The 22,789-nt window shown below is 46.7% G+C and overlaps 1 protein-coding gene across 1 annotated transcript; it reads right to left on the minus strand.

Annotated features, from left to right (window-relative positions):
• Positions 1 to 19,344: 19,344 nt before the first annotated feature.
• LOC125543246 (leucine-rich repeat receptor-like tyrosine-protein kinase PXC3) lies at positions 19,345 to 22,584 on the minus strand. Its single transcript, XM_048706534.1, has 2 exons — positions 20,023 to 22,584; positions 19,345 to 19,929 (listed from the first exon to the last, which is right to left on the minus strand). Exons 1-2 carry the CDS (start codon positions 22,376 to 22,378, stop codon positions 19,604 to 19,606), a joined length of 2,682 nt encoding a protein of 893 aa, XP_048562491.1. The 5' UTR covers positions 22,379 to 22,584; the 3' UTR covers positions 19,345 to 19,603.
• Between the last annotated feature and the right edge of the window lie 205 nt (positions 22,585 to 22,789).

The following is a 22,789-nucleotide window of genomic DNA, read 5'->3' on the forward strand; positions in this document are numbered from 1 at the left end:
TAGTTGGATCATATAACTATCCCTCAACATGCAACAAAGAGTCACTCCAAAGTCACTAATAGCAGAGAACAAACAAAGAGATTATTGTAGGGTACGAAACCACCTCAAAGTTATTCTTTCCGATCAATCCGTTGGGATATTCCTCTAAGTGTTACAAACTGCCCTAGAGTTCGTAGTAAAATAACACCTTAAGACACAAATCAACCAAAACCCTAATGTCACCTAGATACTCCAATGTCACCTCAAGTATCCGTGGGTATGATTATACGATATGCATCACACAATCTCAGATTCATCTATTCAACCAACACAAAGAACTTCAAAGAGTGCCCCAAAGTTTCTGCCGGAGAGTCAAGACAAAAATGTGTGCCAACCCGTATGCATAAGTTCACGAGGTCACGGAACTCACAAGTTGATCACCAAAACATGCATCAAGTGGATCACATGATATCCCATTGTCACCACAGATAAGCACATGCAAGACATACATCAAGTGTTCTCAAATCCTTATAGACTCAATCTGATAAGATAACTTCAATGGGAAAACTCAATTCATCACAAGAGAGTAGAGGGGGAGAAACATCATAAGATCCAAATATAGTAGCAAAGCTCGTGATACATCAAGATCGTGCCGACTCAAGAACACGAGAGAGAGAGAGAGAGAGAGAGATCAAACACATAGCTACTGGTATATACCCTCAGCCCCGAGGGTGAACTACTCCCTCCTCGTCATGGAGAGCACCGGGATGATGAAGATGGCCACCGGAGAGGGATTCCCCCCTCCGGCAGGGTGCCGGAACGGGTCTAGATTGGTTTTCGTAGGCTACGGAGGATTCTGGCGGCGGAACTCCCGATCTAGGTTATTTTCTGGAGGTTTCTGTATTTATAGGAATTTTTGGCGTCGGTCTCACGTCAAGGAGGTGCCCGAGTCGTCCATGAGGTAGGCCCACGCGGCCGGGGTGTGGGCGCGCCCCCCACCCTCGTGGATGGCCCAGGACTCTTTTGGCCCAACTCTTTTACTCCGGGGTCTTCTTTTGGTCCATAAAAAATCGTCAAAAATTGGCATGTCAATTGGACTCCGTTAGGTATTCCTTTTCTGTAAAACTCAAAAACAAGGAAAAAAACAAAAACTGGCACTGGGCTCTAGGTTAATAGGTTAGTCCCAAAAATCATATAAAATAGCATATAAATGCATATAAAACATCCAAGGTTGATAATATAATAGCATGGAACAATCAAAAATTATAGATACGTTGGAGACGTATCAGGGAGGCGCGCCCCCCAAGCCCAATCCGAATTGGGAGGGGGGCCAGACCCCCTTTCCTTCCTCCCTCTCTCCTCCTTCCTTCATCTCCTACTCCTACTTGGAAGGGCTCCTACTTCTATTAGGAAAGGGGGAATCCTACTCCCGGAGGGAGTAGGACTCCCCCAGGGCACGCCATAGAGAGGGCCAGCCCTCCCCCTCCTCCACTCCTTTATATACGGGGGAGAGGGCACCCCATGGACGCAAGTTGATCAGTTGATCTTTTAGCCGTGTGTGGTGCCCCCTCCACCATAATCCACCTCGGTTATATCGTAGCGGTGCTTAGGTGAAGCCCTGTTCCGGTAGCATCATCATCACCTTCATCATGCCGTCGTGCTGACGAAACTCTCCCTCGAAGCTCTTCTGGATCGTGAGTTCGCGGGACGTCACCGAGTTCAACGTGTGCAGATCACGGAGGTGTCGTACGTTCGGCACTAGGGATCGGTCAATCGTGAAGACGTACGACTACATCAACTGCGCTGTCATAACGCTTCTGCTTACGGTCTACGAGGGTACGTGGACGACACTCTTCCCTCTCGTTGCTATGCATCACCATGATCTTGCATGTGCATAGGAATTTTTTTGAAATTACTGCGTTCCCCAACAATTAGGACAACCTAAAAAATTTGTATAATGATCTACTGCAAGTTGAATGGATATTTTATCGCTCTCTGGTAAAAAACTAAAATTAATTTCGTGAGCGTAAAAGTTTTTGTTTTGTTCCAGCAAGACCAAACAACTATTACCCAAGAAGATCCTAAAGGCTTTACTTAGCACAAATACTAATTAAAACACAAAAAACACAATCATAACAGTAGCATAATTGTGATAACACACAAGAAAATAAAGCAAAAACCAAAAATAAAATTTATTCATTGGGTTGCCTCCCAACAAGCTATATAGTTTTACGCCCTTAGCTAGGCATAGGATTTCAATGATGCTCACACAAAAGATAATAATTGAAACACAAAGAGATATCATCATAAAACATGTGCCAAACACATTTGAGTCTAACATACTTCCTATGCATAGGAATTTTATAGGTAAACAAATTTTCGAGACAAGAAATAACTAGCATATGCATAGAAGAGAAATAAAACATTGACAATCTCAACATAACGAGAGGCAATCTAGTAACATGAAAATTTCTACAACCATATTTTCCTCTCTCATAATAATTACATGTAAGATCATAATGAAATTCAACAATATAGCTATCATAGAAATTTTTCTCTTCATGATCCACATGCATGCAAAGTTGACACTCTTCCAATATAGTGGGGTTATCATCAAATAAAGTCATGACCTCTCCAACCCCACTTTTATCAAAAATTTCATAAGATTGAACACTCTCCAAATATGTGGGATTATTTTTAGCTAAAGTTGACACTCTTCCAAACTCACTTTCAATATTATCGCAAACATATTCATCATGAGGCTTAAATAAATTTTCAAGATCATAAGAAACATTATCACCCCAATCATGATCATTGCAATAAGTAGAGGACATGACAAAACAAGCATCCCCAAGCTTGGGGTTTTGCATATTATTAGCACAATTGACATTAATAGAATTTATAGTAAAATTATTGCAATCATGCTTTTAATTCAAGGAGTTATCATGAATCACTTCATAAATGTCTTCCTCACAATTTTCAGATTCACGATTCTCAAGCAAAACTTCATAAAGATAATCTAGTGCACTCAACTTACTAGCAATTGGTTCATCATGATTGGATCTTTTAAAAATATTAGCAAGTGGATGGGGATCCATATCAATAGATTTTTAGCAAGCAAATATGCAAGCATATAGAAGGCACATGGTAACACAAGCAAACAAAAGAATTGACGAGAAAAAGGCGAACGAAAAAGAGGGCGAACAAAACGGCAAATTTTTGTGAAGTGGGGGAGAGGAAAACGAGAGGCAAATGGCAAATAATGTAAATTGCGAGGAGATGAGATTTGTGATTAGGAATCTGGCTGTGTAGAAGACCCTCCCCGGCAATGGCGCCAGAAATTCCTTTTGATTGCTCTCTGACTATAGCGCCAAAAATCTCCTGTCGGCTAGGACTACGTCGATATTTCCCCAAAGAGTAAGGGATGATGTAGCACAGCAACGGTAGGTATTTCCCTCAGTGAAGAAACCAAGGTTATAGAACCAGTAGGGGAACCAAGCAACACAACGTAAACATCACCTGCACACAAATAACAACACCTCGCAACCCGACGTGTTAAAGGGGTTGTCAATCCCTTTCAGGTAACGATGCCAGAAATTTGTAGTAGATTGAAATAATAGATCACAAATAAAATAAAGTGCAGCAAAGTATTTTTGTACTTTTGGTTTAATAGATCTGAATAAAAATGCAAAGGAAAAGTAGATCGCAAGCAAATATATGAGGAAGAAGACCCCGGGGCCGTAGGTTTCACTAGTGGCTTCTCTCGAGAAAGATAGCAAACGGTGGGTAAACAAATTACTGTTGAGCAATTGATAGAACCTCAAATAATTATGATGATATCCAGGCAATGATCATTACATAGGCATCACGTCCAATATTAGTAGACCGACTCCTGCCTGCATCTACTACTATTACACCACACATCGACCACTATTCAGCATGCATCTAGTGTATTAAGTTCATGGGAAAATGGAATAATGCAATAAGAACGATGACATGATGTAGACAAGATCCATTTATCTATTGCGTAGATATAGATCCCATCTTTTTATCCTTAGTAGCAACGATACATACGTGTCGGTTCCCTTTCTGTCACTGGGATCAAGCACTGTAAGATCGAACCCACTACCGGGCACCTCTTCCCATTGCAAGATAAATAGATCAAGTTGGCCAGGAAAACCCAAATATCGGAGAAGAAATACGAGGCTATAAGAGATCAAAGAAACTCAAATAACTTTCATTGATATAAAAAGATATGACTGATCATAAACTCAAAGTTCATCAGATCCCAACAAACACACCACAAAAAGAGTTACATCATATGGATCTCCAAGATACCATTGTATTGAGAATCAAGAGAGAGAGAGAGAGAGAGAGATGAAGCCATCTAGCTACTAACTACGGACCCGAAGGTCTACAAAGAACTACTCACGCATCATCGGAGAGGCACCAATGGAGGTGGTGAACCCCATCCGAGATGGTGTCTAGATTGGATCTGGTGGTTCTGGACTCTGCGGTGGTTGGATGAATATTTCGTCGACTCCCTAGGGTTCTGGTATTTTTGGGGCATTTATAGAGCAAAGAGGCGGTCTAGGGGGCACCCGAGGTGGGCACAACCCACCAGGGCGCGCCTGGGCCTCCTGGAGCGCCCTGGTGGGTTGTCCCCTCCTCGGGACTCCCCCAGGTGCAACCAGGGCCCAACATGTTCTTTCTGGTCCATAAAAAATCTCCGTAAAGTTTCGTGGCATTTGGACTCCGTTTGATATTGATTTTCTGCGATGTAAAAAACACGGGAAAAAAACAGGAACTGGCACTTGGCACTATGTCAATAGGTTAGTACCAAAAAATGATATAAAATGATTATAAAACATCCAAGATTGATAAAATAACAGCATGGAACAATCAAAAATTATAGATACGTTGGAGACGTATCAGTCTAACTCTGGCATTGCATACTAGTATATGTTTTTCCAAAGAACGTATAAATGAGTTTAATTTTGCAACTCATATTCTATCATTGGCACTCCCATGACAGATTTTGTCTAGCTCCGCCACTGCACACGAATACATAATTTATCAAAAGAACATGTCAATAAGATTAATTTTGCAACAATTCTACAATAAAATGTTAATTTATGGTTGCTAGTTAGAATGAAATCATAGTGATCATTAATCAGTAAACTAAATTTGTCGTTTCTGATTTTCCATTCGTACTCACAATTAAACGTATTCAAATCTCGAAGGCAAAATCATACTTCAAATTAAATAATATGTAAATCATAATTTGACTTGGAGAGATGAGAGTCGATGGAGTTCTTGCCACAGTGGCTCGGCCTACCCCATGCAAGTGTTGTCAGCTGTCATCTCGTGCTTCCACTTGTGTAGGAAGGTGTTAGGCCCTCATGTGCAGATGTTTGTAGCAAGCATCAATTTTCCCTCAAGTAGATCAACTTAAAGTTTATGGAACCCACAGGAGCTTGAAATTGCAACCAATGATCAGTATTTGTACAAACAAATACATAATTTGCCTCTATCCCAAACAAAACTAGTAAAATTCTCAGTCTTACTAGTCTTGCTAGTTACAAGGGTTAATGCAACTTGTGTTTGGAACTATTGATTGCAACAAAAGAAATAAAAGTACGTTGATCGAAATTGAAAGCAATAGGTATGAATGGACTGGGATCCATAGTTGCTCTAGTGGCATCTCTTCAAATAAAGATAACACGACATATGGTGAACGAATTACAGTTGCATTCAATTAAATTGTATTTTTAGAATATGATTATACATGGCATAATTTCACATAAGCATCATGTCCGGGCATACATAGGCTGGTAATCCAACATCATCTATAGAACGTACGAATAAACGAGGAAGCTAGTGATCATATCGTGCATTTTGGGCTGGAGCCTTGAGCTTGTGTTGTGGTCTGCTAGTTTTGGTGAAATATATCACTTTTTACTACAATGAAGTATTTTGATTGATAACTTATGAATGGCATAAAGGCAATGCAGTATGTACTACCTGCTCGACTTCCTACGTTCGAGCGACAGGAAGCACACATTTTTTCCCATTTTAAATTAGATAGTGGAGAGATTCGCCAAAAAATTTAGGAACACAATTAGAAAGGAGAATGACTACTTTCAGAAAATATCTACATAGACTTTGACCACTAGATTAGCCATCTTAAAAAAGAATTAGTTAACTTTCTTATTATATATCAAGACATTGCCCTGCTCGACATTTTATGTGACAATACGAGTCGTCCCATGAAAGTGCGTTAAGTCGACTAGAGGGGGGTGAATAGGCAATTTTTACAAATTCGTCACTAAGGAATTTCACAGTGAGAAAATTCCTAAGTCACGAACGACTAGCAACGGAATAAGTACCCGGATGCAAGCATAACAAAACATAGGCACAGTCATCATGATGAAATAAAACAAGCACAGAGTACAGAAAGCATAAACACAGGATAAGCAGGTTGAAAACAAACTGACTGAAGAAATAGAATTGAGGAAATTGAGAAAGTCTTCAGTCAAATTCTTCAAACAGTAATGATCAAGAACAACAACACAGTAATGAGGAAATGAAAGGGTTGAGGAGATAGAACCAGTTAGCTTGGTGAAGACAGTGATTTGGTAGACCAATTCCAACTGATGTGAAAGTTGTACGTTTGGTTGGAGCGGCTAGGTATTTAAACCTGAGGACACACAGTCCCAGACACACAGCCCTCACTGTATTCTCCTTGAGCTAAGGTCATACCGACCTCTCCCAATCACTCGTGGTAAGTCTTCAGGTGACTTCCAAACCTTCACAGACTCGGTCACTCGGCGATCCACAATTTCCTCTTGGATGCTCTAGACCATGACGGCTAACCGTCTGAAGCATGCACAGTCCTCAAAGGTAACAAGCGTCGGTTCCACACATGAAAAATCTCTTCGGTGATACTCAATCACTTTGAGTTTGTAGGTGTTTGGTTTGGGGTTTTGGGTTTTTCCTCACTTGATGATTTTCTCTCAAAGTCCTTAGAGGATGGGATGCTCTCAATGACAAGTGTCAGTTTTTTGCGGAGCAGACAATCGGCTAGTGGTTGTATGGGGCGACTATTTATAGCCTAGGGAGCAGCCGACATGATATGACATAAATGCCCTTCAATGATATGACCGTTAGGTGGGTAGATATTTTGGGATAGCTGGCGCATAGCACAGCAACGATCAGAAATTTGGCTATCAAATTCCTCAGGGCTATCATGTTCCTCACTTGTAGGCAATCCGCACTGGCGAATTCCTAACTTCTCAGTCAGAATAAATTCCTCAGAGACCAGAAGATCTTCGTCTCTGTCACTGAAAAAATTGACTGAACTGTATGAGATTTCTAATGGCTTCACTCGGAAGGATTTGCAGGTGTAGGATTTTGAGATGAGCATCACTTGGAAACTTTTTCTTAGTTTTTTCTCGCCCCCCTTTAACAGTACGGTGTTTCCTATGACTCAAGAAAGAGAAAAAGAACTACAAAAACAAAAGTCTTCACGCTTCATATTCCTCGCATGAATATCAAGTCTTCATGGTCACACCAATTTCTTCAACTTCAAAGTCTTTGGAAAGCCAAAGTCTTGAGTTGAAGACATTCACTTTTAGGGGTCGACTTTCTCTGTAAATATCAAACTCCTCATAGACTTATAGGCCTGTGTACACTCACAAACACATTAGTCTCTTTGCCTATAAGTCTTCAATACACCAAAATCAGTAAGGGGACTAGATGCACTTACATCCTAGAAAATGGGCACGCCTAGTAACGCACACAAGTGTCACCACTAATCAGGCCAGAAAGTCGCAAAAGTTGCTGAGGGCGCTGCCCTCGGAGGGAAACACCCCGTGCCGGTGGACCGTCACAAAAAATGATTTTAGGCGGCGTTTGCTGTTTCGTCAGTAGGGTTTTTGTCACTGAATAGACCAAATTTTGTAGTGTCAAAATGTGTGGGTACTTCAACCGCTTGAATCAATTGGGAGTTAACCTTTCGGATGAAGTAGCGATTGACAGAGTTCTTCAGTCATTGCCATCAAGCTACAAAGGCTTTGTGATGAACCATAACATGCAAGGGATGGAGAAGACGATCCCTGAGCTTTTCACGATGCGTAAAGCCACATAAGTAGAAATTAAGAAAGAGCATCAAGAATTGATGGTCAAATGACCACCGTTTCAAGAAGGTAAGGGAAAGAAGGAAAACTTCAAGAAGAATGGAAAGCCAATTGTCGCTCCTGTGAAGAAACACAAGGCTGGACTCAAACTTGAGACTGGGTGCTTCTATTGCAAGGGAAATGGCCACTAGAAATGAAACTACCCTAAGTACTTAGCAGAGAAGAAGGTTGGCCATGTCAACAAAGGTATATTTGATATACTTCCTCCATTTTTATTTACTCTACATATTAGATTTGACTGAAGTTAAACTTAATAAAGTTTGACCAAGTTTATAGAAAAAATATAAACATTTATAATAACAAATCTATATAATGTGAAAGTATATTCAATAATGAATCTAAGGGTATTGATTTGTTATTGTATATGTTAATACTTTTGTGTATAAACTTTGTCAAAGTTTACAAAGTTCGAGTTTGACCAAAGCTAATATGCGAAGTAAATAAAAACGAATGGAGTACATATTATTGATGTGTACCTTACTAGTGCTCATAGTAGCACCTGAGTATTTGATACTGGTTCGGTTCCTAATATTTGTAACTCGAAACAGGAGTTGCGGAATAAATAGATGCTATCTAAGGACAAGGTGACGATGCGCGTTGGAAATGGCTCCAAGATTGATGTGAACGCCGTTGTCACGCTCCCTCTAGGTCTACCTTCGGGATTAGTTTTGAACCTGAATAATTGTTATTTGGTGCCCGCGTTGAGCATGAACATTGTATCTAGATCTGTTTGTTTATTGCGAGACAATTATTCATTTAAATCTAAGAATAATGATTGTTCTATTTATATGAATGATATCCTTTATGGTCATGCACCCAATGTGAATGGTTTATTCTTGCTGAACCTCGATTGCAGTGATACACATGTTCATAATATTGATGCCAAAAGATGCAAAGTTCATGATGATAGTACCACATTCTTGTGGCACTGCCGCTTAGGTCATATTGGTGTAAAGCGCATGAAGGAACTCCATACTGATGGACTTTTGAAATCACTTAACTTTGAATCATTTGATACATGTGAATCATGCCTCATGCGCAATATGACTAAAACCCTATTTTCCGGCACAATGGAGCGGACAAGTGACCTGTTGGAAATAATACATACTGATGTATGTGGTCCAATGAGTGTTAAAGCACGCGGTGGATATCGTTATTGCGTAACCTTCACAAATGACTTAAGTAGATATGGGTATATTTACTTAATGAAATAGAAGTCTGAAACATTTGAAAAGTTCAAGGAGTTTCAGAGTGAAGTAGAGAATCATCATAACAAGAAGATAAAATTTCTACGATCTGATTGTGGAGGTGAATATCTAAATTACGAGTTTGGTATGCATTTAAGATAATGTGAAATTGTTTGACAACTCACGCCATCAGAAACACCATAGCATAATGTTGTGCCCGAACGTCATAATCGTACTCTATTAGATAGGGTGCATCCTATGATGTCTCTTGTCGATTTGTCATTATCATTTTGAAGAAAATTACAGCCGAACAATACATCAACCTCATCAAAATCTTCAAATATGAACCATGTAACCCGAACTTGAAGAAATGTACTAGGAATCCACACATGTTTGTCAAATAAGAAAAAAAATCATTGGCAAAACGGTCAACTGATAACGAACGCATATTTGTGTTTCTCTCCCCTAGGGTTTCCCTAGGGTCTACCCATCCTGCGACGGCGCTGCCGGAGTCCACATAGTTTCTACGTCGATCTCATCGGAACTCGATCGCGGGCAGAACAACAGTAGCCCGCACCACGCTGACGGCGTTTGCATGGAGGAACACGAAGGCCTTAAGGAGTCGGGAGGACTGAAGGAAGCGAAAGAGAAGATGCAGGCGGGCGTAGAAGGGCAGGAAGAAGATGGATCGGGAAGCTACCAGACGGCAGCCTTGGGGGGTGAAACTCTGGCGGCGGCGCCGGAGGACTTGCAGGAGGGCGATCTGGAGGTTGATGAGGAGGAGGATTGGGTGCACCATGGATCGGGGCCAACCCTGGAAGATGCTTTTGATGGTATGAATTTGCATGGAGAAGAGGAAGAAGACCTAGATTTTTCAGGTGAGGTTGAGGATCTAATCAGGGAGGTGTGGTGGCTCGCGCTCTTTAGGGTTAATACCATGAGGCCCTTTAGCCATGTGGCTCTCTTGAATTCTATGAGGAACGCATGGGCTTGTGCGCAAGGCGTAACTTTCAATATTAAGGGGGCCAAACCTTTTTTGGCTCAGGTTCATTGTCTGGGTGACTGGAAGCGTGTGATGGACGGGGGGGCATGGCAATTCAGAAGTGATCCGGTGATCCTGGTGGAGTATGATGGATTTACAAACGTGGACGAGTTTGCCCTAGACATGTATCCATTATGGGTGAGAATTAAAGGGTTACCGGATGGTTTAACGAAGAAGAAAGAGTTGGCAGAGAAGGTGGCGAAGAAAGTAGGAAACCCAGCGTTCACGGTTATCGTTAATGAGGGTAGGATTAATCCCTCGAATCATCTAAGAGTCAAAGTGTTTGTTAATGTCAATCAGCCTCTGGTTAGGTTTGTCCCAATCACGCTCAAAGAGAGGAAGAGGTACCTGGTCAGCTATGAAAAACTGTCGGACTTCTGCTTCTACTGCGGCTGTATGGGCCATGTGCTTGATGAGTGCGGGGATGGCACACATGATTTGACCTCCTGCGAGTGGGGTGATTGGCTACATTGGACAAATGAACCGGCTGGAGGTGGTGCTAGAGGTGGAAGGGGAGGTGGTGGTGGAAGAACAGGCGTTGGGAGAGAGGGTGGTCCCTTTAATGGCCCTCCCAGAGGGGGTAGAGGTGGAGATGGAGGCGGAGGGGCCAGAGGGGGTGAAGTAGGAGGTGTAGGTAGAGGAACATGAGTTGTGGGAGGGAGCATGGCTGGTGTGGAGAACCTTGGTTCAGCTGTCATGGATATAGCAGTTGGGAATCAATTGGTGCCGGGGGAGGATGGCAGGGGAGCTCGCAAAAGTTTAGTTAATGAGGATGGCACCATCACGGTGAGGGGTCAACCGGTGCCAAATCTGGTCGGGAAGGTCAATAATACAGTTCTTATGATTGAGGGTGGAGGAGAAACGGTGGAGATAGTGGTACCGGGGCCTTCAAATAGCACTCCGGGAAAGCACCCTGTCATCAAGAGGAGGAAGCAAGGAGTAGGGGAGGAAGTGGATGAAGATCAAATGACAATTGAGGCGGCCTCCAGCTCGGAGGACCGCCGAGCCCAATGAATCTATTAAGTTGGAACTGCCGGGGAGGGGGGAATACCCGGACGGTTCGTGAGCTAGCGACTCTTTGTCAGTCGCATTCCCCCACTTTGGTGTTTTTCTGTGAAACAAGGCAGAAGGCGGACAAGTTGAAAAGAATCCGAGCAAGGTTGGGTTTAAAGGGTTTTTGCGGCATGGATAGTAATGGTATGAGCGGCGGTTTGGCTCTATATTGGCATGAATCTTATGATGTCCAGATCCTAGACAAGAAGGAAAGATACATTTGCCTTGGTGCGAGTTCATCCGGATGCTGAGCAATGGAGAGTAACCTGCGTGTATGGAGAACCTAGAGTGGAAAATAGACCGGCAATATGGTCGGCGTTACAAAACTTGAAAACTATCATTGATCGGCCATGGTTAGTTGTCGGTGATTTTAACGAGGTCGTGTGGAACTTTGAGCACATGTCTGCCACGCCAAGACCCGAAGCACAAATGGTGGCATTCAGAGACGTGTTGGAGGTGTGTGAGCTGGTTGATCTAGGCTTTATTGGAGTCCCATTCACATATGACAATAAACGTAGTGGTGCAAGTAACGTCAAAGTCCGGTTGGACAGGGTGGTGGCATCCAATGGTTGGCGGAATTTGTTCGCGTACTCGTCGGTTGTTCATATTCCTTCTCCTTGTTCGGATCATATAGCCATTTTGGTAAAGGGGGCAGTTGATCCAGGTCCGACAGGGAAGAACAACATAAGATACGAGGTTTTTTTGGGAACGGGACCCTATGTTGCCGGATATAATAAAGGAAGCTTGGGAGGCTGTAGGCGGCGTCCAGAACCTGGCCCAGTTGCGAGATGCACTATCCAAGACTATGAGTTCATTGGGTTTATGGAGTAAGAAATTTGGTAACATTAGGAGAGAGTTAGCAAAGTCTCGGGCCCGTTTAGAGGAATTGATGAACATGAACACAGACAGAGCGGAGATCAGGGTTGTAACGGACAAGATGAACGAACTCCTATACCAGGAGGAAATGTTATGGTTACAACGGTCAAGAATAACAGGTTGAAAGAAGGCGATAGGAATACCAAATATTTCCAAAGCAAGGCAGTGTGGAGAGCAAGGAAGAATAAAATTCGAGAGCTTACTGATAGCATTGGGGTGGTGCATACAGATAGTGTGGTGATGGGGGAGAGGGCGAATGAGTACTTCCAAAATATATTTAAGGCCGATCCTACCATAAACCCATCTCCAATATTGGACCATGTGGAGGTCAAAGTAACTGAGGATGATAATGCTAGGCTGGTTGCTCCTTTTTCTGATAAGGAGATATCAGATGCTCTTTTCCAAATTGGCCCGTTGAAGGCCCCGGGACCGGATGGTTTTCCGCCTCGTTTTTTCCAGAAAAATTGAAGTACACTCAAGGATGATGTTATTGCTTCGGTTAAGGATTTCTTTCAGACAGGCATTATGCCAGAGGGGGTAAACTCAACTTCTATTGTTCTTATCCCTAAAGTTGCTAACCCGTCCAAGTTGTCTGATTACAGGCCTATCAGCTTATGTAATGTCATCTATAAGGTCATATCTAAGTGTTTGGTTAACCGGCTGAGGCCTTTATTGGATGACCTTATTTCTCCGGAACAAAGTGCTTTCATTCCAGGTAGGATGATTATAGATAATGCCTTGATAGCTTTTGAGTGTATTCACTACATCAAGCAAGAAAAAGACCCCACAAAAAGCTTCTGTGCTTATAAACTAGATTTTTCAAAAGCATATGATCGAGTGGATTGGGTCTACTTGAGGCAGGTGATGCAAAAGTTGGGTTTCTCTCATCGATGGATTGATTGGGTTATGACGTGTGTTACGTCGGTGAGGTATTCAGTCAAGTTCAATGAAACCCTCTTGGATTCATTTGCACCGTCGTGTGGCCTTCAGCAAGGCGACCCACTCTCACCATTTTTATTTCTGTTTGTGGCGGATGGACTTTCAACTATTTTGAAGAATAAGGTGACTAGTGGAGAGAGATCTCCGGTGAAAGTGTCTAGAAGAGCCCCGGGTATTTCCCACCTTTTGTTCGCTGACGATACGTTGTTGTTTTTCGAAGCTTCTAGGAGGCAAGCAGAGTGTGTGAGGGCAGCACTACAGGAGTATAGTGCAGCTACGGGGCAAAAGCTAAACTATGATAAATGCTCAATATTTTTTGGTAATTCATGCCCAACCACAAGCTAGGAGCAGGTCCGAAATTCCCTGCAGGTAACTAGTGCAGCTTTTGATGAGAGGTATCTTGGCCTCCCGACCCCAGATGGCCGAATGTCCAAAGACAAATTTCAGAACCTTCAAGCCAAACTAACAAAACGCCTGATGCAATGGGGAGATGGCCTTTTGGCTCAGCCAGGTAGAGAGGTGTTGATTAAATCAGTTGCCCAAGCACTACCAACTTATATTATGGGTGTATTCAAACTGCCGTTTTCGGTGTGCGATGATTTGACGAGAATGGTGCGGAATTTTTATTGGGGATCTGCACAAGGCAAGCAGAAGGTTCATTGCAAAAAATGGGACGATCTTCTCCAACCAAAAGACAGGGGAGGTGTGGGTTTTCGAGACTTCCGGTTATTTAACCAAGCATTGCTAGCTCGGCAGGCTTGGCGGCTTTTGTCCAATCCGGATTGTCTTTGTGCCCAGGTTCTCAAGGCAAAGTACTATCCATATGGCAAGCTAGAGGATACGGTCTTCACAGGGAATGCATCATCATCGTGGCAAGCTATTAGTCATGGCCTTGATCTTCTGAAGAGAGGATTGATTTGGAGGGTGGGAAACGAGAGAAATATCAGAGTGTGGAGGGACAACTGGATCCCGAGGCCGTTCTCATTCAAGCCGGTCTCGTTGCAGGGTAGATGCCGAATCCGCTTCGTCAGATTTGCTTAATGCAAATGGGTCTTGGAAAGTGGAGCTTTTACAACAGTATTTTTCTGTCGGCTGATGTGATTGAGATTTTGAAAATTCGTGCTTCACCAAGGTTGGATGAGGATGTGATTGCATGGGCCCCTGGAAGACATGGAGTTTTTTTTGTAAAATCGGCTTATCAGTTTGCGTTTCAGGAGTTATACGGAGCGAGCACAGCCTCCTCTAGTAGCTCGGCTTCGGGAGGAAGGAGTTGTTGGAAGCTTATTTGGAACAGTGCAGTTACACCAACGATCCGTAACTTTGCATGGCGTCTGGCGACGGACGCTCTTCCTACGTGGAAGAACAAGAACAAAAGAGGGCTTGAGCTTGTAAGCGGTTGTCCGATTTGTGGCTCAGAGACGGAGGACAATTTCCACCCTTTTTTGAGATGTCAGCGGGGTAGAGATCTATATAAGGAGATGGCGAAGGTATGGAGGTTGCCGGGGATCGAATACTTTGTGCCCAATGGGAAGGAATGGTTACTCTATGCGCTGGATTCATTAAGTGAGCTCGATCGGTGCAAGGTTCTGCTTATTTTCTGGAGAAGCTGGTACGTAAGGAATGAAATCATACATCATAAGCCGGCTCCGGACATGGATGTCTCCGTGAATTTCCTGAGAAGATATTTGGATGATTTAGTGGGGATCAAAATGAACCATGGTATGGATGTAGCTAAAGGCAAGGGATACTTGTCTTTTGATCACACTAGAGAAGTGAGGGAGATTCAGAGTGTAGGCCCAGTGTGTAAGTGGCAACCCCCCGACGAGGGCTGGGTTAAACTAAACACGGATGGGTCCTTTGTTGACAGTGATCATGCGGGTACTGGTATGATTCTCCGAAACTCCAGTGGAGGGATTATTTTTTCGGCATGCAGATCGCTATTTTCTTGTAGAGATGTGGTTGAAGCGGAATTAGATGCAATCATGGAAGGTTTATCGCTGGCTATACAACGCTCCGATTTGCCTATTGTTATCAAATCGGATTCTAGCTTGGCAGTGTCTATGGTATCCTCTGGCAAAGTTGATCGTTCAATTTATGCTGCTTTGGTAAATGAAATAAGACTACTGTTGCGTCTTAGACAAACTTGTATTACTCGTATTATGAGAGTCCAGAATAAAGCTAGTGATAGTTTGGCTAGGTTTGCTAGAATTGAGAAGCGAACTATGGCCTGGCTGGGATCTGGGCCAGATGAGGTCTTGGGTATATCCCTAGATGATTGTAAAGACATTGATATTTGAGTAATACAAGTGTTCTCGCAAAAAAAAGAAAAAAAATCGTTGAAAAGAAAATTTACAAATTCACAAGTCCTACCAAGTGCGTGATGCACGGGGCAACCTCAAGTGTGCAATGTACGGCCGCGCCATGCTCTTTTTTTTCTTCCAAAAACAACGAACCAAGTGATACCGCCAACTAAAACTTTTTATTCCCCTATAAAAAAAAACTAAAACATTTTATGCTCCTACCAAGCGCAGGATTTTCATAGAATTTTTACAAGGATTTCCGTCAAATTTTTTACAAGAGTCGATTCATCTACAGGCTAGGTCGTGGCCACCACTTTGATCCAAAACAAGGGAATGTCCCCGGTCATCATCACTGCCGCAGAAAGCCCCAATCACTTTGTTGCAAGCAATGGGATGAGAACCTCAAGAAAAGCATCTATCTGCTTACCATGTGGGCGAATGCCAAGACATTAATCATTGCACATAGCAACTTCGACACAGCAACTTCGACAGGCAGATGCGGTTGCTTTCCTAACCATGTTATATCGTACAGTACTAAATAGGGTCAGCAATGCATTATAGAAAAAAGAAGAAGAAAAACATCTGAAAGAAGAAAAAAAATGGAAAGATGCATATGCCACTCTTCCATGAATTGGCACAGCAGCTCTAGCAGAGTCATCTTAAGTCACCATAATAACCCCCGGTTTGGCGATCAGGCCTCGTAAGGTCAAAGCTGCCATGTTGGCCTCTTAAATGCATATAATTTTTTTAGGCTGCTCCAAAATGAGTCTGCGAGACCCTAAATTTGAAGGTTGTGAGACGCTGGTATGCAGCACGCTCCAAATCAATCCAGCCGGTCGCACGGGAGGGAAGTTTGAGCCCGTTTTCTTCCTCCCGTGTCCAGTCCTGCCAGTAGTGCCACTAGCGGTCTGACCTTTGGTCGTTCCCTTCGTTCCATCGACTCTGCCATCTACTCTCTTCGTTCGCCTTGAATTTATGATCCCTCGCGTCGCCTCACTCCCTTACCCCCCCTCGCGACGCCTCCCTGGGCGACAGCCAAGGGACCCAAACCCTAGCACCACCAGCCCCCTCTCGTCTCCTCTCCTGCCGCCGATACCGCCGGCCAAGTCCGCGGTGGCAGCGGGCCTGACCCCAAAGCGCTAGGGCAGGTGGTGTGCTGCTTGATCTCCCGGAGTCGGCAGGAGCGTTTCTGGTGTTGGATTCGTGAGCAGCAGGTAGGGCGGCGCCCCTTGCCTGTGCGGCGGTGGCCTGATCCATGGTCGGCATGGCGCTCTTCACCCTGGTGGAGTATGTGCCTCGAGATGGGTGGCAGCAGAAGACACGGATCTGGAGTCCTGTCCAGGTCCACCTCGACATGGTTTTGTCCAACCGGCGGCGCATGGAGGGACCGGTGAGAGGCGGCTGGAGGCTCTCTACCGGCGTTTCGGTGGCGGCCTTCGTCTTCACGGCGAGGCTACGATCGGATCCAGTCAGCTACAAGAGTGGGATGATGCAATTTCCTGTGAAAATCACGCCGACTACGATCATGGCAGACGATGTCGGCGTCTGTGACGTCGTTTCCTTCTCGAGGCATCGTTGTTGCAGGTTGCGGCACCACGTTCGAGATGCTCCGGGGGAAACCCTAGATCTGGATCTTCCCGGATGGGACGATGACGGCATCAAATGTTTCCCCTCCTGTGGGCATCCTCATCGTTATGGAGCAAGTGCTCCTAGAGGTGTAGCGGTGTTTCATCCTCCGCATCGACGACAACGGATCTCGGCGGCGTAGCACAATGGAGTCTCGGATCCGATGCGGGTGGACGGACTCGTGCAGGAGGACGGCGCTGTCTGGCATTATGATGGCGTCGACGGCAGGTCTGACAAGGGCGATGCGTCAGTACATGGATCAATGAAAGACGGCGGCGGATGCCTCTGAGAGTGCGCCGGACCGGTCTGTACCCTAGACCTGGCAATGTGGCTTGGCTGGGGTCTTCGACTTTAGATGTTAGTCTTTGGTGCAAAGTCTATTTGGTATTCCGCTCGGACATTTTCAAAACTTCAAATTAATATAGAGATTAGTATTTATTATGTCGTTGAAACCGTACTGCATATTATAATTGAACTCGTACTAGAAATCAATGTTAGAATCAAGTTTGAGCCCTCCTTTAGTTTATAGGGTAGGAAAATCATAAAAATAGAAAAGTCATAGGAAATGAGACGACATGTATCTTAAATCTTATGAATAGGAATAGGAAAGGAGATGCTCTTTGATTCACATCATAAGATTTTTTTCATTGAGTCTAGACTAATGTATTTTCCTATGAAATGTGAAGGATAGAAAGAATTCTTTCACAGAAATAGGATTCCATTCCTACAAACCAAAGGGCTCTAAACGAATTGACGGTTGCTACAAATCAACCGAATAATTTCATCCGCCTAGTCAACCGTCCGATTGGCCCTAGTGATGTTCGATCCCAGCAGCCCTTCGATCCACACCGCGTCCCGCTCTGCAGCGAAGGTGCATCAGCCCGTCGTCAATCCACACCATGCCTCCTCTGAACACAGCCATGGTGCAACAAAAACCAACGGATGGCACCTACGCCGGCGACCTCGCAGCCCTGGAGCAGCCGGAGATGCTGCATCATTGCTCCAAAAAGAGCCGCCGGCGACGCGCTATATCGCAGCGCCGAGACTCACCAGGGGCCTGCACCATGGTAGCGGACTGCAAATAAAGCTTCAACGCAGCACCGACGAAACCTCGGCGAAGCTCCACTGCAACTCCATGGAAGCACCGTCGACGCCGGTTGCTCCATTGCATCCCAGTGACGCTTCATTGCAGCCGCGGCGTCACTGCAGCCGCGGCGAAGCTCCAACGTCCCCGATGGTACTCCATTGCAGCCGCGGCGAAGCTCCAACGTCCCCGACAGTGCTCCATTGCAGCCGCGGCGAAGCTCCATTGCAACTGGGACAAAGCTCCAACACCCCGACGGTGCTCCATTGCAGTCGCGGCGGAGCGCCGACGTCCCTCCATTGCAGCCCCGGGAGCACTCATTGCAGCGCCGGCGATGACGGCTGATGCAGCGACGCAGCACGCGGCGGCCATGGCGAAAGCTGCGACAAAAAGCATGACGACGACGACGACTGAAGCTGCCATGTAGCGCAAGGATGATGCGATGCAGCTCCGGTGGCGTTTCAATGCAGCCACGGCGGAGCTCTATTGCAGCCCCGGCGGCGCGAGGATGAATCAGGCAACGGCCAACGGCGTTACCTCCTCCGCTTCTGTGCTGCTGCTTGCTTTTCCTCTGCAGCTTGACGAACGAGAGAAGAAAAGGGAAAAGAATCAGGTGGAGGATATGCTTCGTGGGAGAAGATAAGGTGGAGCCATTGGAGCGGTGGGCGGGGCCACAGCGACACGTGGTGCGCAGGGAGAGCGGCTTACGGGAGAGAGTTTTCATCCGGCTTAATTTAAACATTTTCCAAAGGAATTTTTCTTATAAAAATTCTATCCTATGAAATTCCTACAGCATTCCTCTAAACCAAAGGAGGCCCGAAGCTTCAATTGTTGTTGATGAGATGGGGCAGAAACAGATCATGTCAAGCCAATGACAAACTCCAAAACATTACTGTCCCAGAAAAAAACTCAAAAAAACATTATGCAAGCATTATGGAGGCCGCCGATATATACTATGCTAGACTTGCTCTTGCCTGGTTATTTTTAGGTTAGTTGCATATGTTGCTTGACTAAGGTTAGAAAATTAGACAATTTTTCTAGCAGAGCATCCAACCGGAAATGGACCAAACATTCTCACGTTGCCATCAGCAAGTAGTAATGCCGAACAATGGGGTTTAGGGTTCTTTGATGCTGGCAATGTATGCTACCGGCAGCTTGAGAAAAAAAATCAAGACTATATACAAAGAGGAAAATGGCCATTGGATTCATACCCGGCCGAATAATTACTGCAGATTCGCGGCGTGCAATTGTTCTTTATGCTTGTCATTTCGTCTCCGTAGGAGCAATCTTAGCATTCAGCAAGAGGATGCAGTGAGCGGTCAGCTGTTCTTGGCCTCCTGCAGCATCTCTACAGCCTTCTTCATCTTGGGCCGCTTCGCCGGGGCGCGCTCCGTGCATAGCATCGCGACCTTGAGCACGGCGAGCATCTGCCTCCGCCACGCAAACGACACGGTGCTCAGCCTCGGGTCCATGATCTGCTCCGGCGTCTCCCCCCTCTCCGGCGCAGAGTGCACCCACTTGACAAGGTCCACACCCTCGCCAAACTCCTCGTCCACCGGCATCTTGGACGTCAGGATCTCCAACAGCAGTACCCCGAAGCTGTACACATTTCCTGGTACAGTAACCTGCATTGAGTAGGCATACTCTGCAAGAAATCAAGTGCAATTTGTGTTATGTTTATGGATAGTAAGTTAGTTCTTGTGTATCCAGCAGATTCCTTTGGGAGAAAAGTTCAGACCTGGAGGTATATAACCAAATGTGCCAGCTACCGCGCTGATGCTGGCAGTGCCCTTTGAAGGGTCCAGCAGCTTGGAGATCTCAACTTCGCCAAGAAGCGCGTTGTAGTGCGAGTCAAGGAAGACATTACCCGAAGAAATATCAAGGTGGATGGTGGCAATCTGGTGGAGGAAGGCCAGCCCTTCGGCGACGCCAATCGCGATTGACAACAGCTTTGGCCAGTCAGGCTTCTCTTGGTCACCATCACAGTTGTTTGAACCGTGCAGCAGCTGAAGCAATGTTCCATTCGGCATGTCATACTGCAGCAGCAACGCAACATCCTCGTAGATGACATACCCAATGGGACGCACAAGGTTGGGATGGTTTATGTGCGCGAGTCGCTCGAGCTCCCGGATCATCTTGGCCTGGTGGTGGACGACCGCGCGGTCGACCGACTTCAGCTTCTTCACACACACCACCATGCCTGATGGCATGACAGCCTTGTAGGTCGTGCTGAACGTGCCGCTCCTCAGTGCACTGGCGTCCTTGAACGTCGCCTGGACACAGGTCTGGAAATCAATGGCCTGCTGCAAGCTCTCAATGAACACACTTGAGGCCATGACATGCCGCGCTTCGACGACGACCGCCTCCCCTGCCTCGGCCTTCTTTGCGTCGGCCTCCTTCTCCTGCCTCTCACGCCACATGAACAATGTTACCACCAATGATACCACTGAGAAGATGAGCACGCAGGACCCAGCAACCGCCAGGGCCACCCTGTAAGATATCTTCCTGTGGTCCGATCCATAATTGGAGCCATAAATCGGTCCACAGTCCACATCCAGCGGGTCGCCGCACAGCTTGGCATTGCCGGAGAAACTGGACCCTGCACTCTTCTGAAACGGCCCGAACACCGGTATGGCACCACGGAGCCGGTTGTTTGACAGGTTGACTACTATCAAGCTCAGCATCCCTCTCATGTCAGCAGGGATCTCACCAGATATCTCATTGCTAGATAAATCCAGCGCCACGAGCTTATCGAGCCGCCCAAGCTCACGGGGCAGCGGCCCTGAAAGGTGATTGAAGCTGAGGTTCAGCGCAATCTGTAAGCTCTTGATCTTGCCCATTTCGGCTGGTATCTCACCACTCAGGTTGTTGTTGGCAAGCTGCAGCTCGAGAAGCCGGCTGCAGCCACCGATACCGTGCGGGATGCTGCCCGAGAACTCGTTATGATCGAGCACAAGAAACTGCAGCCTGGATCCGTTGCAGATGGTGTCTGGCAAGCCGCCGCGGAAAGCGTTGTAGCTCAAGTCCAGCTTGCTCAAGTTCCGGCACCGCAGAATGGACCTCGGGTACTCGCCACCGAGGCCATTGCCGGAGATGATGAGCTCTTGCAGGTTTCTCAGCTCCCCAAGCATGTCCGGCACCTCGCCGACAAGGCGGTTGTAGGCCAAATTCAGCAGCGTCAGGTTGGCGCAGCGTGCAAACTGAGCGGGGATGCTGCCGGACAGCTGGTTGCTGTCGGCCTCAAAGTAAGTCAGGCTGGTGGCGTCGCCAATGGATGCCGGGATGGCGCCCGCGAGGCGATTGTTGCCGATGCGCACGTTGGATAGGCCGAGGCACCGGCCGATTGAATCCGGGATGGTGCCGTTGAGCCTATTCACGGTGAGGATCAGAACCTGCAGATTGCCAAGGTCGAAGAGGCTGCTCGGTATGCTCCCCTCGAGGCCGTTGGAGTGGAGGTTGAGCACCTGGAGATTGGACGAGAGCCCGAGCCCCGGCGGGATCGGCCCCGAGAGCGCGTTCTCGTAAGCGGAGAGCACGCGGAGGCCGGGGAGGCCGGCGAGCCAGCCGGGGATGGCGCCGGTGAGGTTGTTGGCCGAAATCTGCACTTCCTGGAGCTCCTTGAGGCCCCTGAGCTCGTCGGGGATGGAGCCGGAGAGGGCGTTGTTGGAGAGGTTCAGGAACTTGAGGCCGGCGGCGAGGCCGAGGGCGGGCGGGATGGGGCCGGAGAGCCTGTTCATGGAGAGGTCGAGGAGCTCGAGGCGGGCGAGCGCGCCGAGCGCCGCGGGGACGGCCCCGGAGAGCGCGTTGAAGGAGAGATCGAGCCGCGCCAGCGCGCGGAGCCCGGCGGCGGCCGAGAAGTCGCCGCGGAGGCCCCGGCGGGGCAGCTCGACCGCGGTGACCTCGCGGGCGCCGCCGCACGTGACGCCGCGCCAGGCGCAGTGGTCCGCCGGCGCGGCGGCCCAGTCCGGCGGCGCCAGCCCCCGGCGCAGCGCCTGCATTGCCGCGGCATCTCCAGCGCCCGCCCGAGGCGCGAGGAGGGAGGCCGAGATGAGGCCGAGGGAGAGGAGAAGGCAGCGGCGGAAGGCGGGATGCATTTGGGGCGGGGTGGCGCTCGGCCCGGGCCGCCGAGGTGGGGTGGTGGTGGCGGCGGCGGCCAGGCCCCGCCCGTGAGTGCTTGCTTTTCAGGGGTGGTAGGCAGAGAGCACGGGAGGGAGGGAGGGGGGCCGCTCGCTGCCTCGCTCGCACTCACGCACTCTCGTCACAGCCCATCAGTGGGAGTGTCGAGGGAGGGGAAAGGGGAAAGTTGTTTTTCCTGATTATTCCGAGGCGCTTTGCGCCACAAGTAGTATAGGGGCATCGCATCATTGAGGCTGGCCATAATGGGACTAAGACTAGCCACAGTGGAAGTAACTTCAGCAGTAACATTGAGTCCAACTCAGTAAATTTATTTATGTGGCAATGAGTTAATGAGGAGAGAGGTAGTAGTAGTAACTTAGCTAATTACT

Source organism: Triticum urartu, chromosome 3, assembly GCF_003073215.2.
Source record: "Triticum urartu cultivar G1812 chromosome 3, Tu2.1, whole genome shotgun sequence".
NCBI classification, from domain to species: Eukaryota; Viridiplantae; Streptophyta; class Magnoliopsida; order Poales; family Poaceae; genus Triticum; species Triticum urartu.